Source organism: Amblyomma maculatum, chromosome 7, assembly GCF_055883805.1.
Source record: "Amblyomma maculatum isolate TAMU_Amacu chromosome 7, ASM5588380v1, whole genome shotgun sequence".
NCBI lineage: Eukaryota > Metazoa > Arthropoda > Arachnida > Ixodida > Ixodidae > Amblyomma > Amblyomma maculatum.
This window is the reverse complement of record NC_139350.1, coordinates 86,678,652-86,692,733: the sequence shown is the minus strand read 5'-3', so window position 1 is coordinate 86,692,733 and position 14,082 is coordinate 86,678,652. Positions and strand designations below refer to the sequence as shown.

The 14,082-nt window shown below is 47.3% G+C and overlaps 1 protein-coding gene across 1 annotated transcript in view; it reads right to left on the bottom strand.

Annotated features, from left to right (window-relative positions):
- The window catches only part of ValRS (Valyl-tRNA synthetase), a 112,991-nt gene that overhangs the window by 42,087 nt on the left and 56,822 nt on the right, over window positions 1–14,082 (bottom strand). The window contains exons 19-21 of the mRNA XM_084609211.1: window positions 5,366–5,513; window positions 3,453–3,580; window positions 3,105–3,260 (exon numbers count right to left, since the gene is read on the bottom strand). Coding sequence (XP_084465337.1) covers window positions 3,105–3,260; window positions 3,453–3,580; window positions 5,366–5,513 — 432 coding nt within the window. The remainder of the gene's footprint in view (window positions 1–3,104; window positions 3,261–3,452; window positions 3,581–5,365; window positions 5,514–14,082) is intronic.

Here is a 14,082-nt window from a genome sequence, read left to right as displayed (position 1 = left end):
ATCCGTTTTATGCCGAACCATGTTCGCTATGGGAAGTTAAAAATACATGTGTTTGACAAAAATATTTCGGAAGAGTTCGATATATTCAATAATTGATTATATGCGTATTCGTTATATCGAGGTTTGACTGTATATCAGTTGTTGGTGATGACGTCATCCTGAAGATGCTGTCTGGTAGTTAAATCAGCATTTACTGATTACGCCTTGTTGTTTAATGAAAAAAAAAACTGAAATACCCTCCATCTCTCTGTTATCATCTCTTCGTGCAATTTTGTTTCAGTTATAAAGTTATTTTACATCTTGTGGAAGTACCTCCTAAGCATGAGGACAACGTGGATATCAATAAAACGAAGTTTGATTTCATGTGAAAACCAAAGGCCTGCATGAGCACGGTGTCACTTTTTGCTGTTTATGTCTTTTAAGGGGGGATGAGGGGATCAGAACTAACTTTTTTGTTTCACCACAGAATGGGCTGAAATTTGGCACACACACTGTAGATTGCAATAGAAAGACAAATATAAAGTTTCATAATAATATCCTAATTAGTTTTTGGTTTGTAATAATTTATATGTTCACTGCTTGGAGAAAGCCTGGCATAATAACAAAACATGGTAGGGAGCCAGGAATACTTTGCATGCTTGCCCAAATGTCTAATCTATAGCAAGACAAGTGTTAGATTTTTATTTTTTAGCGCTAATAATTTTTTTACTAAGCATGACGTGCACACGACTGTGCATCACTCCATAGAACCATGCACTTATTGTGAAATAATAAAAAAATGGAAAGATAAAGAAACATTTCAAGACTGTCTTTGCGTGCAGCAAAGTTTATGGATTGCAGCAAAACAAACTGGATCAAAATCGGTTCATGCATTGTTGCGCTATGCTTTCCACGAGCGAGATGATCGACAAAAAAAGTACAATTGAGAAAACAGCCCGAAAACTTTTTCAAGTACTGCATATTTATTAGAAAGCCCCAGGGCTGTAATTCACATAACTGCTGTTAGGCATCTTCTTGCACCTTTGCCTCTTTGTTTGGTGCAATTTGGATGCCCTCTTCAAACATTCTTGAACCTTTTTTTGAGCCCTCTGGATGGCAAGGGCACCAGGGCACACACCTAAGGTAGCACACTTTTCTGAGCAGGCTCTTTGGCTACCGGAATTGTACCTCATAACTGCTTGGGCACAAAGTTTTAGCAAGCAAAGAGCGCACTGCGGAAACCTGCACAAGAATAAACTCGCTGTCACAAGGAGCCAAAAATTGTTCTTCGCCTTGCTGGTCCATCAAACTCAAATTCCGTTCAGTTGCGGACACTGCGCGAAGGGGGTCGGAACGCAGCTGCCGTCATCACCGATACAAAACGCGGCTCGTGGCATGCCTGAATGGTGCGACAGTTGACCGACGATTCGTCCAGTGAATTTTCGGTCATCACATTGTAGCTTGTCGACAGCTGGGGCTCATTCGCAGGCTGCGTGTCCATGTCGCACGATGCGTCTCTGCCGGCAATGGTGACCTTCAACCAGCGTCGTCTGCACCGATGAGATCTTGGCTACTGATTTGCGCGGCCGTGCGAGAGCTTCCGCTGGTGCGTCTTTCGTCGACTGGGTTATCGGCGTTGACGGCACAAGGCGATTATCGGCTTCGCTGTTGCTGTCACACGGTGCGAGATAGCACGGAACGTTGTTCGCATGTTCAGTCGGGTGCTCCGCTTCTCGTGCTGGCCGCCGTCTTTTTCTCGCCGTAGGAGGCTTGCGCTTCCGTTTTACGAATACGTGCTTCGTCGAAGGTTTCTTTTCAAACGAGCGACGATCCATCCGTATCGTGGGAGTAGCAAAAAGTCAGAATTCATGTGCCAAAAAAAAAAAAGCCGATGTGGTTTGTGAAGCAGACACCAGCGTGACAGCGTCCCGCTGCGGTTGCCAGCCTGCCCGGTGCCGCAGCAGCAGCCAATGGGTAGACACCTTTCAACACGGCAACCAATCGGAGGCGCGCTTTCATCGTAGGGCCCGTGTGATCACCTCCGGCAGACCCGCGCTTCTTTTGTGTTTGTGCGATTGTTACAAGATGGCGACGACCGAAGAATTCAGAAATGGAACGGTGAGACGTTGAGCTTTCGAACGATACCAAGATGGCGGCGCTCGGTGGCGGGAAAGATGAGATATGGCTCTGCGAACTGCGGTGATTTTGCGTGATTTAAAGCTGTTTTTTCGCCCTACGCACTGACAAATTATTTTCTTTTCGGGCACTTTTAATGCGTTTTCAGCCAAACCATTTTGATACAACGTAGATTAGGTGTTGCAGATACCGAAACGGTTGGTTTCCGAAAATCAATTTTTTTTAGATTTTTGCGATCTGATCCCCGCGTCCTCTCTTAAAAGGCAATAAATGATAAATGTGCGTGGCAATCAAGTGCTGCAAGACCGCATGCAAGACCGCACACGCTGCCCCTCCACTTCTTGCCTCCGCCGCCTCATGCTTCGTGCTGCACAGTGCTCTGAATGTTTGCCCGTTTCTTCCCCTTCCCTATATCTTGCACCACTTTTACTCTCCATTACTTTCTGAATGGACCGCATCACTTCCTTTTCATGTTTGTAGACAGTTTTAAATTTTTTCCTACGCACTGCGTGCTTTCCCTCACGGCTCCGACTGCTCCGTAAAACAGGCTTCTCCTGAATGCTGCTAAGCCTGGTGGTAAAGCCACTTAAAAGACCACACTGTGTTACTTTTCTCTTTTCAACTACAAAAAAACCTTTGCCTTGCGATTTTAGGTAGTGCGTGGGCGGCGATGCCATATCGTAGGAGTCATCACGGCGGCCAGGCGTACTTTACTACAATCGATTTTCACCAAAAATGTCTTTACTATAAAGGGGGAAAAATGTACAGTTGTCTATGGAACACCAAACTGGGCCTTCAGTTTCACTTTACTATATCTAAGTTTAGTACAGCAGGGTTCTACTGTATTATTCAACAACTGTAAAACAGCTAGCTTAATATAAAATCCAGCTGTAAAATCCATCCCAAAAGTGACATATTTAATTGCATTTCATGAACGAATATCCCCCCCTTAAGCCAGCCATAAAACCTGATATACACAAGGGCCTTACCAGGTAAACGTCGCACAGCTCATACAACCAGAAGTTATAGATGGCTGTGGTGATCTGTGGGAAGTTGTAGGATTCAAATCCAGTGTTGCAGAGCTCTGTGGCAGCAGACAGCCGAGACAGGATCCACCGGTCCATTAGAGCTTCTTCCTTGGGAGCCTGCTCACAGGAAGAACATAAAAACAGGGCAAATGGATCAGATGAATGACTAACGTCAAACAATTTGATAAGCCACCTGACTGGCCCACTTCACTACCCGCTTTTTATTCCACGCATACATGAACAGAGGAAGCCATGCTCCATTCCAGAGTTCATTTTATGCACAAAACTACACCTGTATCTGACACTAACCGAAAACACAGGTTCTGGCCTGAAGGCATCGCCCAAGGACATGAGTGCAAAGCGGGTGGCATTCCAGATCTTGTTGCAGAAATGCCGGTAACCTTCCACACGGTTGATGTCGAGGTTGATGTCACGACCTGGGTGGGACAGAAAGACGTGAAAGCCTGAGGTACATTTTTTCTCTCTGCACACCTGTCTAACTGTGCACTGCCGCTAACTGAGGACTCGTCCAAATCGACCTTTCCATAACAAGTGTGCCGATCGCACAGCACATTTTGCTCAAGGCCAACTCTCTTAAGTTTGATACCCTGATACCCTGAGCAGTTCAGGGACCATTAGTTTTCTATTCACAAAGCATAGGTAGAAAAAAAAAAGAAAGGAAATGGCGCACACAAGCCCTCCATTTTATGCGCATTAGATAATGGAAACTTGTGACGCCACAAGAGTACGTACGAATGTTTCACAAGTGATTTTTTGAGCCTAGCAAGTAGGAGTGATTTGAAAGTGGCCATGCATGCAACGTTTAATTGGACATGGGCACCTTTCTCGCATTTGCCTCCACTGAAACATAAGGTGCTCGTGTACTGCATTATGTCCTTAGTGAAGGAACGAGAGGGAGCCAATGCAGCAGTAGAGTTCAGGAGAGGGGAAAAATGCGATAGAGCGAAGCGCAAGGACGTGCCCACTCTTCTGCTGAGCTTCATTTTTCCCCTTTCTCTCTCTTTCCCTGTCTTCGTTTGCAGCAACACGCACTACGCATGCGCGGACAAGCCAGCTCAGCCCGTGGCAGACGCTTTCTCCAGTGTGTGTAGTGAACGCTCTTTGCGTGGCGGCTGACGTGCGATGCGCGCTGTGATGCACGTGCGCGGCTGCAGACACAGCAACAGCAGTTTTTTTTTTTCCCCGGGAGTCGTTCATTTTTGCCATCGTGATGAACATGAGGCGTAGCGTATGCTATGACGGCTGCAGGCGTTAAGAAGCTGCAATCTTTTTATTTTTTTTTTCTTTTACTAGAGTCGTCCTTACTTGTCGAGCTGAAAGTGCGGCGCAGCGTAAGCCATGGCGGCGCGGACATTAAGAAACGGCAGGCTTTTTTTTTTTTTGCGAGTCGTCCATTCTTACATCTACGAATCAACGAAAGCATGCGGTCAGCTGCGATCATGACACCGACTTTTAGCATTGTTTTCTTCAAATGCATTTGCAGCTATCCCGCTTCTAAAGATTTTGTGGCAGTGGACTACGCCCGCCCCAAGCGCGGCATGATAAATCGAACCAGGCTTGTGCAGTCAAGCCATCACAGGCATTCTGCTAAGTTCGCTCCCTGTCACCACTGGATCTATCAAAAGATAAACACGGCGTGACATTATCGCTACGTAGCATCTTGGCGCACTGCCGATAAATGAGCTGTGGATGTGACAGTTGAAACGAAGAAACGCGCCTTCGAACGCTTTCTTTTTTTTTTTTTTTTCATATTCTTGGGGGCAAAAGTGGGGGGTGGGTTCATTATGCGACTGGGTTGATTACGCGACAAATACCGTATCATTTTTCACAATCCCAAGTGGCTTCCAAGCAGATTTCTGTATGTCGAATTAGCAATATATTGAACTATTTTGCAATCCCCTTCGAGTTCGATATATCCGGGTTCGACTGTATGACTAAACAAAATGGTACAGCAATTTTTCTTTTTAATAACCAGAGAAAGAGACTATGCAAAATGATTGGATGACATTTGCTGCAGGGCCCCTTTCCTTTCCATAGCACAGTCAGTGAAATGCAGTACATTACACAGGCCTTCGTCCCTATGCTTCCTAGTCTGACAGCGGCCTAAGAGAGCCCTAACAAAAGCACAGCCAGGCTGTTGGTGCAGCAGCTATGTGGCTGCTCTTTTAGGCAAGAGGATGAACACATTCTTTTCCACCCACCCTGAGACATGTAGGCACAGAGCGCAAAGCGCATGGCATCCGTGCCACACTCGGGGATGCCCCGAGGGTAGTCAGCCTTCTGGCCCTGCTTGGCTCGCTCAATCTCGGCAGGGTCCAAGTTTGAGTCGTACAGCTTCTTGTTCAGGTCCTGCAAAATACACACTTGGCTGTCACAACTGGGAATGGAAGGCTGCTGGCATACATGTGGAAAACCAACACTGCAGCTTCCTGACATGCTAGGGGATATCAGTTCACTGAATCAGTCCTGCCAACAAGCTTTAAATGGGCTCACTCAGACAATGATAGATTAAAACGCTTTCTGTCACTTACCTCGCCTGAAGTACAAAAGCCATATTTAGCTAAGCAAGAGTCACAGTCCTTCAATGACGTTTCTAAGAGAGTCAGCGCTAACCATTAACAATAACCCATTTACTACTATTTACCACTGCGTATTGAGCTACCGCAGAAGTAGACCACCATTATATTTCAGCCAGTATTTGCATCTAAAACATTCTAAATGTTTCGCTAATGCCCCAATAGTTGACATTAGACTGTGCCGTTGCACTTAACTGTCATGTTCCTGCTATTTGCAGCACACACAGATGGCACAACGCAGTGTGTGTGTGTGTGTGCCTTTATAAGGCAACAGCATGCAGCAAACATCAGGGCAATGCTAATGGCGTAAAACTTACTGTGCAGCATTTTAATCACTCAAAATTGCCATGAAATTAATTTATCATGTGACAGGGCACTCTTAAAACCCATAAGAAAAGCCACGACTCTCTCCTGCCTGCACTCTATTCTTTTTGACCACAAAATTTGCAGTCCGCAGACAAACACATCAGTGCTGTCCATGTTCAACACTTGATGCATGATTGCTAAGCTAAAGACGTGGACGCATTAAGCAAGTCTCAGTCGTTAAATGCATTTTCTGTGCTCCTTTATCACACTATGGCAACATCAGCGGCGTGCCGATGGTTTGCGTATTGCGCTACTTGTGGTGCCACACAGTCAATGTCGAAACAGTAGTCAGCCGTCACGCTGATACCTCGTTTGCACCAAGCAATAGATATCATCATTTTCACTGGCCCACTCACAGACACACCATGCGACTGCCCTGGTTTTCGTGGCGTTAATTTCAACCTCTGCAGGATAACTTTTTCCACTGCTTGTTTAGTAAATACCTCACAAATTTGCCAAGTGAACGGTTCAGCATAAAATTTGCAGTCTAATCCAAACTAAGCCTAGACTACCCCACTGCAGGAATGCTTTGATGTCATCCGCACACAAGGAATCACAAGGAAGGTTGTGACTGAAGAATCTTTTATACTCGCTTCTGTTAAATCACTTTGTAAGCCCTCATGTTGGCAGCATCAATGATGTGTGTACAACATGTCTACCTAAAATCAATGCCTGTTATCGGCATCTTGGTGCAAGCATTTGCTTTTAACTGCATTTATTTTCCATAGATAGCGCCATGTGTTTTAGATGAGGCCAACACAAGAAAACAGGACACCAGTAGCGCATGCACTGAAACCATGCTGATGGAGAGGACACCGCCTGGTAGGATGTCCTCCAACCCCATCTGCACCTAATTTATGAGTAGCCTGTTTGTGCATTCCTGCTGTGATTTCCGCACCCCACGTTCAAGCTTCCCACACGTGACGCATTCCAAAGACATCTTCGAATGCGTTTGAGGGATGGTCCTGAAAGTATTGGTAGCAATGTTCGTACACTGACGGCATCAGAGGTTCTCGCTCGAATTCACTTAAAAGCCCGAGGTAGTTACAACACGCATTCCCCCGCCGGTCGTATGTAGCTACTGCCTAACACATGCCTAGCACTTTGCCGTGGTCACGTGAGCCCAACTCGTGCCTCACTCCTGCTGCCCACTTATTTGCCACTGATTGGGTCGTTCGGCCGTAGGAGCCTGCCAAACAATTTGAAATCTGTAAAGTTTTCAAGGAGTCTATTTTTTTAAAAGCCGCATGAGGATTTGTGCATCCGAAAGCTTTAATATCTCCCTCTCATATAGCACCACTTTTACAACCTTTGTCTTTCATCCTTGTCCTTTGCTGCCCACAACTTTCATGGCAGTTTAGAGGAATGCAGTTAGCATCGCGCTAACTGCAAACTAGCCATTACATGAGAAAGTGTTCTTTGTGTCATATCAAGCGACAGATTGGAATGAGGAAGAAGACCATTTTTTTCTTTTTTTTTTTTTATTGTCTCTTTCCTTTTGATGCCTGGCTGTCAAGGTTGCTGTGATGCACCTATCTTTTTAATTTCTTTTTCTTTTTCTTGGGGTACTTGGGCAACTTGGGGTACTGTTGCAATAATTTGCTTGGGCGAATGCGTAGCTGCAAGGTTCACCTTTTATTTTAATCTTTTGTTCGGCATTTACTTTTTTTTTAACTTACTTTTGTCTTCATGCGGAAGTGATAGGGCCCCGTGCAGACAGTCAATTTTTCACTGCATGGACCGACGACAGACAAAGGAAAGTGAAAATGCAGTCGCTAAATGCATTCCTGCATTAAAAGCTCTTCATTCACCGTGTGCTGAGTACATTATTTTCCCAAGAGTGAGCAGCGACGATGAATGCACCCTAGTGCTAGTGTTGTTTACTAGCTATGTACAAACCAATACTGCTGTTTACATGCCGTCAACAGCAAGCTAGAGCTCTCTTCCTCTTAAATATTCTTTTCTCTGTGGCTAGTTTTCACTCATTCAATTCTCGGCTTCAAATAATTTTAGCCAGAGGTATGCTTGGCGACTAGAAAGGCCTAATTCTGTCACCAGCAAGTGATGCTCATTATAGCAGCTGTTTGCTATCAGCACTGATCAGCAGACTGAGTCAAGCCGATGCTTCCCGTTAATTGTGTACACATCTTGAGACCTAAGCAATCATTGATTTTATGTCACTGTTGTTGGAACTGCGCTGTGTTGCAATTGGCATTCACCAAAACTTGTGATTTCACTTTCTACAATCGCCTAAATCCCACTCATGAATCTTATACACCTTTTCATTGGGCGAGGGAGATGTCGAGACGCCTCCTCTCATGAATGCAGAAAAATCACTTTTGCTGTGGCTTCCATCGTGCTAGCATCAAGAGCGAAATGCAGTCCAGCTAGTAATATGGCGACAAATTATTGAAAGAGTGTATAGGTTCACTACGACTAGAGACGTGGAATGAGACCAGTGCAGGCTATTCGAAGCCTGAAAACATTGCCTGCATCATTTTCTTCGGCGGCTCTATTTTAATCAGACTTTTCTCGGTCACACTTCTGTAGTCGGACTGGAATACTACCACAGAACAACTGCTTGACCTGACCCTATGCACACAAATTAGATAACCAATATGCACAATAGTATAAATGCTGCAATCAAATTAACAGCTCAGGCATTGTTTTGTCAGTCGTAGCAGGACTCAGCTCCTCCGACAATGCACTCCATTAGATGGTGGCACCGTAGCCAGCAGCCGCAAGCAGGATCCGAAGCTCTCCACAGCATTAGGAAAAGTCATGAGACCGGTGTGACTGCAAATCTCTCAGCTTAACCATGCCTAACAATAATAATAAAATGGCACAAAATAATTGTGCTACACTTTTTAACCAGCACAATTTTTCTGCCCTCTTTTAAATACAACAGAACAATAAGTCTAACCTGGATATATCGAATTTTGGCTATATCGAACTCACGGAATTTCCCCTTGAACCTCCCATGTAAAAGTATAGGAAAGCCGCGTCATATATCGAACTCAATTTCACCGGTCGTTCGACATATCGAACTACGCACCACGCACTGGAAAGTGTACGTTCCCCAAGGAGGATGCCACGTGATGTTTTCAAGCCACGCGCGGAAGGAATGAGAGGGGACAGTTCGGCGACGGCTGGTCTAGGGCAGCGCAACGCCCTTTTCCCAAAGGCGCGTGCATCTGCGGTTATCGTTTCCCGCGCGCCAGCACGTGACGTTTGCAAGCCATGTGCGTAAATGAACCAGACAGAACTGGTGGGAGTGAGAAGGGAAAAACCCTATAGAGTGAAGCGCAAGGGTGTGCCCTTTCTTTTGCCGAGCTATCTCTCTCCTTCCTCTCTCCCGGCCTTCGTTCGCATGCGCCAAGCCAGCTCAGCCCGTCTTCAGACAGAACGTCGGACGCTTTCTCCAGCGTGTGTTGCGAGCCCTCTGCGCGCGGTGGGCGGCTGACAGGCTATGGCGCCTGCGGACGTTAAAGGTCCACGGAAACGGCCCCCAAGAAGGCAGTGACAAACGTATTCAGTGTGTAGAATACATCCTTTTTAGCATTAATGCAAAGTATAACTCCTTGGAACAAAGCCAGCGATTTATTATTAATTTTTAAAAACTGCGTTTTTTGAAATTTGCGGGCAGAGAGAATGTCGCTTGGCGGTGTCGCATGGAACTATTTCCTTGACCCGTGACGTCACGGGTAAGTTGACTGGCAAGGCTTGCTAGAAGCTGCCATTCGCTGCGGCCACTGCAGCCATGACGTCATGGACACACTTCCGGTAGCTGCGAAGTCGTCTGCTCGTGCGCTGCTCGAACTCTGTGCGCGCTGTTACACAGCTCGCCGCCCTTATCGGTCAGGTGGCCATTGCCCATTAAGTACAACAACCGAAGCGACGCAGGGATCGGCAGAACGAAGCTGCATTTACAAATATCTTATTTATATAACGTAGTTTCAGGAGTACCGGAGTGTCGTCCGATGAGGCGTCAACAGCACGGTCAAGCACCGCACGATGGCAGCACCTCCTCGTCCGCCGTAAACACCACCGCTGTGGCCCCTCCTCCCGCATACTGTTCACGAATGACACGACGGATCGTTAGCACCGATGTCCGAAATAAAGCGTGCTAAAATTTGTTGGCGTATGGAATACTGAGCCGAATATCAAGTATGAAGCCCACGTGAGGATCGCTGACCAGCAACAAATTGCTGGTAAGAGCGATAGCCGTGATACAAGCTAGTTTCTGCTCAAGCCAGCTGCCACTGGTGCATTTCGGCTGATCCGATCTGCTCGTACTAGCTATGCGTCGGCAGAGTTAATCCTATAATTATTTTACTATGGCAGGAAATGATTCACTATAAGGCAGTTTCATAAGTAGACGATTTACGACAGCGTTGATCATGTTCCAAAGCGTCGACCACCGCGGCTTCAAAGCGAAACAATTTAGGTCTAGCGACGACTAGGGACGGTCACGCACGGCGCCGTCGTTCACCACCCCCGCGGTAATTGTGTAACGTACCTCAGCCTGCTCGCGGTATCCCATGCTGCAAGTGTTGCAAACTCGTGTACTTTCATAGCTAAGGCCACGCATTTTGTGACGTTCTGCTCAGCAACAAGCCGTTCTAACAATACTGCAGGCAAGACAAGGCTTCAGTACGCAGTCGCTGCGCTGTCGGCCGTAATCGAAGACGTCGGGCGGCACCATATTCTATACATCGATCTTTAAACGTGATAGAGTGGGCAAATGAATAACTTTGTGAAGCAGACCCGCTCGTACGTTTCGCGCACTCGGGCGCCAACGAGTAGCTTCCGTCAACAGACGCCGTCATAACCTCGGTTAACGACGCAAACCGAGGTCGTCAAGCTCGGCTTGTGATAACCGCGGTTAGTGGTGTAACCGCTGCGCAAACTGGCAAACTCGGGCGTGTGCGAGCGAGGACGGGTTGACTCGAGTACGCCAGCGAGCGAGCGCACGGCAACCGGAAGTTCGTCGAAGTGACGTATGTCTGGGCGGAGCTTTGAATTTGCTTGTATTCTTTATTTTTTTATGGCTCCCTTTGGCGTACGAGTTGAGAGGGAAAATCGGAAGGGTCATTTTTAATCGCTGATATCTCTGGTGTTGCAGAAGCTAGATCGAAAATTTTTGCGGGAGAATGATGGGTGGTTCAATAACTAACAGTGTTATGGCGTTGTTTATCCACCTTGGTGACCCCTTTCAGGGGACCTTTAAGAAGCGGCAGATATCTCTCTTTTTCTTTTTTTTTTGCGAGAGCCATCCATTCTTATTGTTGTGCTGTACGCGCGGCATAGCGTAAGATATCGCGGCTGCGGACGTTAAGAAGCGGCAGTTTTTTTTTCTTTCTTTCTTTCTTTTTTCTTTTTTGCGGGAGTCGTTTATTCTTGTATGTATGAATCAACGAAAGCACGCGGTCAGCTGCAATCATGGCACCGGCTTTTAGCATCTTTCGCTTCAAACAGCATTTGCTGCTACCACGCTTTCCAATGATTTTGTGGTAGTGGACTGCGCCTGCATCAAGTGCAGCATGATAAATCGAACCAGACTTGTGCAATCAAGCCACCCCGGGCACTCTGCCAAGTTCGCTCCCAGCCACCGCAGCAGCTATCAAAAGATAAACACGGCATGACATTATTGCTGCACAGCATCTTTGCACGCTGCCAAGAAATGAGCTGTGGATGAGACGACTGAAACGGAGTGGCACGCGGCATTGACATGCAAGCGAAAACACTCGTGATTTCTGCCGCGGCGACACAGAAACCTTGTTTTGAGCTGCCGCGGTGTGTTGAGCGACGACAGGGACGCAGTTCCAACAAGTTGGAAATTTTTCGCTTTGTCGCTGCTGCTCGTCGCTGAGATCGCTCAATCGCTTACATGTAAGCGAGCTGGCCTTAATGCATTTTTTTTTTCATGTTCTCGGGTGCAAAAGTGGAAGGTGGGTTCATTATGCGAGTGGGTTGATTACGCGACAAATACGATATCATTTTTTCACATCGTAAGTGCCGTCACAAGCCGACTTCTGCATATCGAATTATCGATATATCGAACTATTTTGCGATCCCCTTCGAGTTCGATATATCCGGGTTCGACTGTACATACAAGCTACAATGAACAAAATGTCACAATTGAGCATAGGACTTTTGGACGAGTAACGAGATGAAGTAAGAAGTACTACCGGATACAAAAGTAATGAAAACATGAGGCAGGTTCGAATTTTTTCAAAAAACAGCCCCAATAGTGCAGACAGGCAATGATATGCAAGGTATGCATGGCTAGCAATACTAAATGTTTTCAATCTGCTGAAGCTTGTACAGCAATGCTTAGTTTCAAGTATATAAAATTGAAAACACTTTGTTCCAGTTACTTCTGCAGGGTACATACTCAGGTAATGGTCAAGAAGCTGCAAGTACTGCATGGAAATATCTAGCTCTCACCTTACCCCACTCATGTCAGAAAAGTTCCTCAATACAGTCGAGCCCACTTATAACGGCCCCACATAAGATGAACTTTCGCTTATAACGAACGAGACCGGAGCGACCGCCAAAATATACATTACTTCAATGGCACAAGATCGCACGTATAACGAACGTCCATGAGCGCTGCCGATCGGTTACAGCGAACGGACGGCGTAAACCCGGCGCCCCGATACGAGATAACGATGGGCTCCCATCCCTTTTGGTCTGTTTTCGCAATCCTCCTCGCAAGCGAGCTACCCTTTGCTCGCCGAAGCGCGCTGCCTACGTGTGTCGACGCGAGGTGTGGCCTCCAAGGCCACGCTGCCGCCCCTCCTCGCAACTCCGGTCCCCTCTCCTCTCGCCATTCCCTCGTCTTCGCCTGTCTCCACGGCGCCGGCCGCCGGCATAGTCTTCGAAGTTTCGTCGTTTCGTTTCCTGGCTGTTCCATTGAGCGGCCGTGCCAGGGGCGCGGGGCGCCAGGAGGCAGGCCTCTCCATACGCTAGCGGTTGTACTGTTTGCACGGGCGGACTGAATGCGCAGCGGCGCACGCGCGCCGCTGCATTCAGTACGGCGGTGACGGTTCGTGGCCTCCAAGATTTGCGTAGGTAATCTCGGAGGCCATGGGCGGTTGAAAGCAACTACAGTAGGAGCCAACAGGTGGCAGCACTGACGCTCAGGGATGCCTCTCATTGGTCTCCACGCTGCATACCATGCCCCTCTGTGTGTCAGTTCCGTTCCGTTCCATTCCTTAGGCACTTCCTCGCTTGCCTCGCGTGATTGTCGCACGTGCGCACGTGCTCCGTCAGTTGTGGCACTTTGTTGTCATTTTCGTGTGTGTGGTGTGAGCGCTTCGTCTGTCGGGCCTGAGTCGTATAATTCGGGATGGCGGACGGGAATTCCCTGCCTCCAGCGGTCACGAAACGAAAAGCGCTGGACATGGCAACGAAGCGAGCAATTGTGACGGAACTGTCTCAAGGTGCTAAAAATTGCGAGTTGGTGAAGAAGTACAACGTGTCGAAATCAACCATCTCGACAATTCTGAAGAATAAGGAAAAGATCGCCAGCTCCGACGCCAACACAGCGGACAGAAAGCGCCTGCGGAAGTCCACCTATGCGGACGTAGAGGATGCGCTGCTGAAGTGGTTCGTCGACACACGGGCTCGCAACATTCCGATAAGTGGACCAATGATGCTGGGCAAAGCCAAAGACTTCGCATTCCTACTAGATTTTCCCGACTTCTGCCCAGGCAATGGCTGGCTACATCGGTTCAAAGTGCGGCATGGGATTGTTTTTAAATCGACTGTCGGTGAGGCGCGTTCGGTAAGTGACCAGGACGTTGCCAATTGGCTTGCAACAAACCGAGCCATTATTGCAAGCTACGCGGAGCAGGATGTGTATAACGCAGATGAAACTGCATTATTTTATCAGATGCTTCCAGACAAGACGCACTCCATGAAAAGGGAGTCATGCGCTGGCGGCAAACACAGTAAAGTGCGGGTTACAG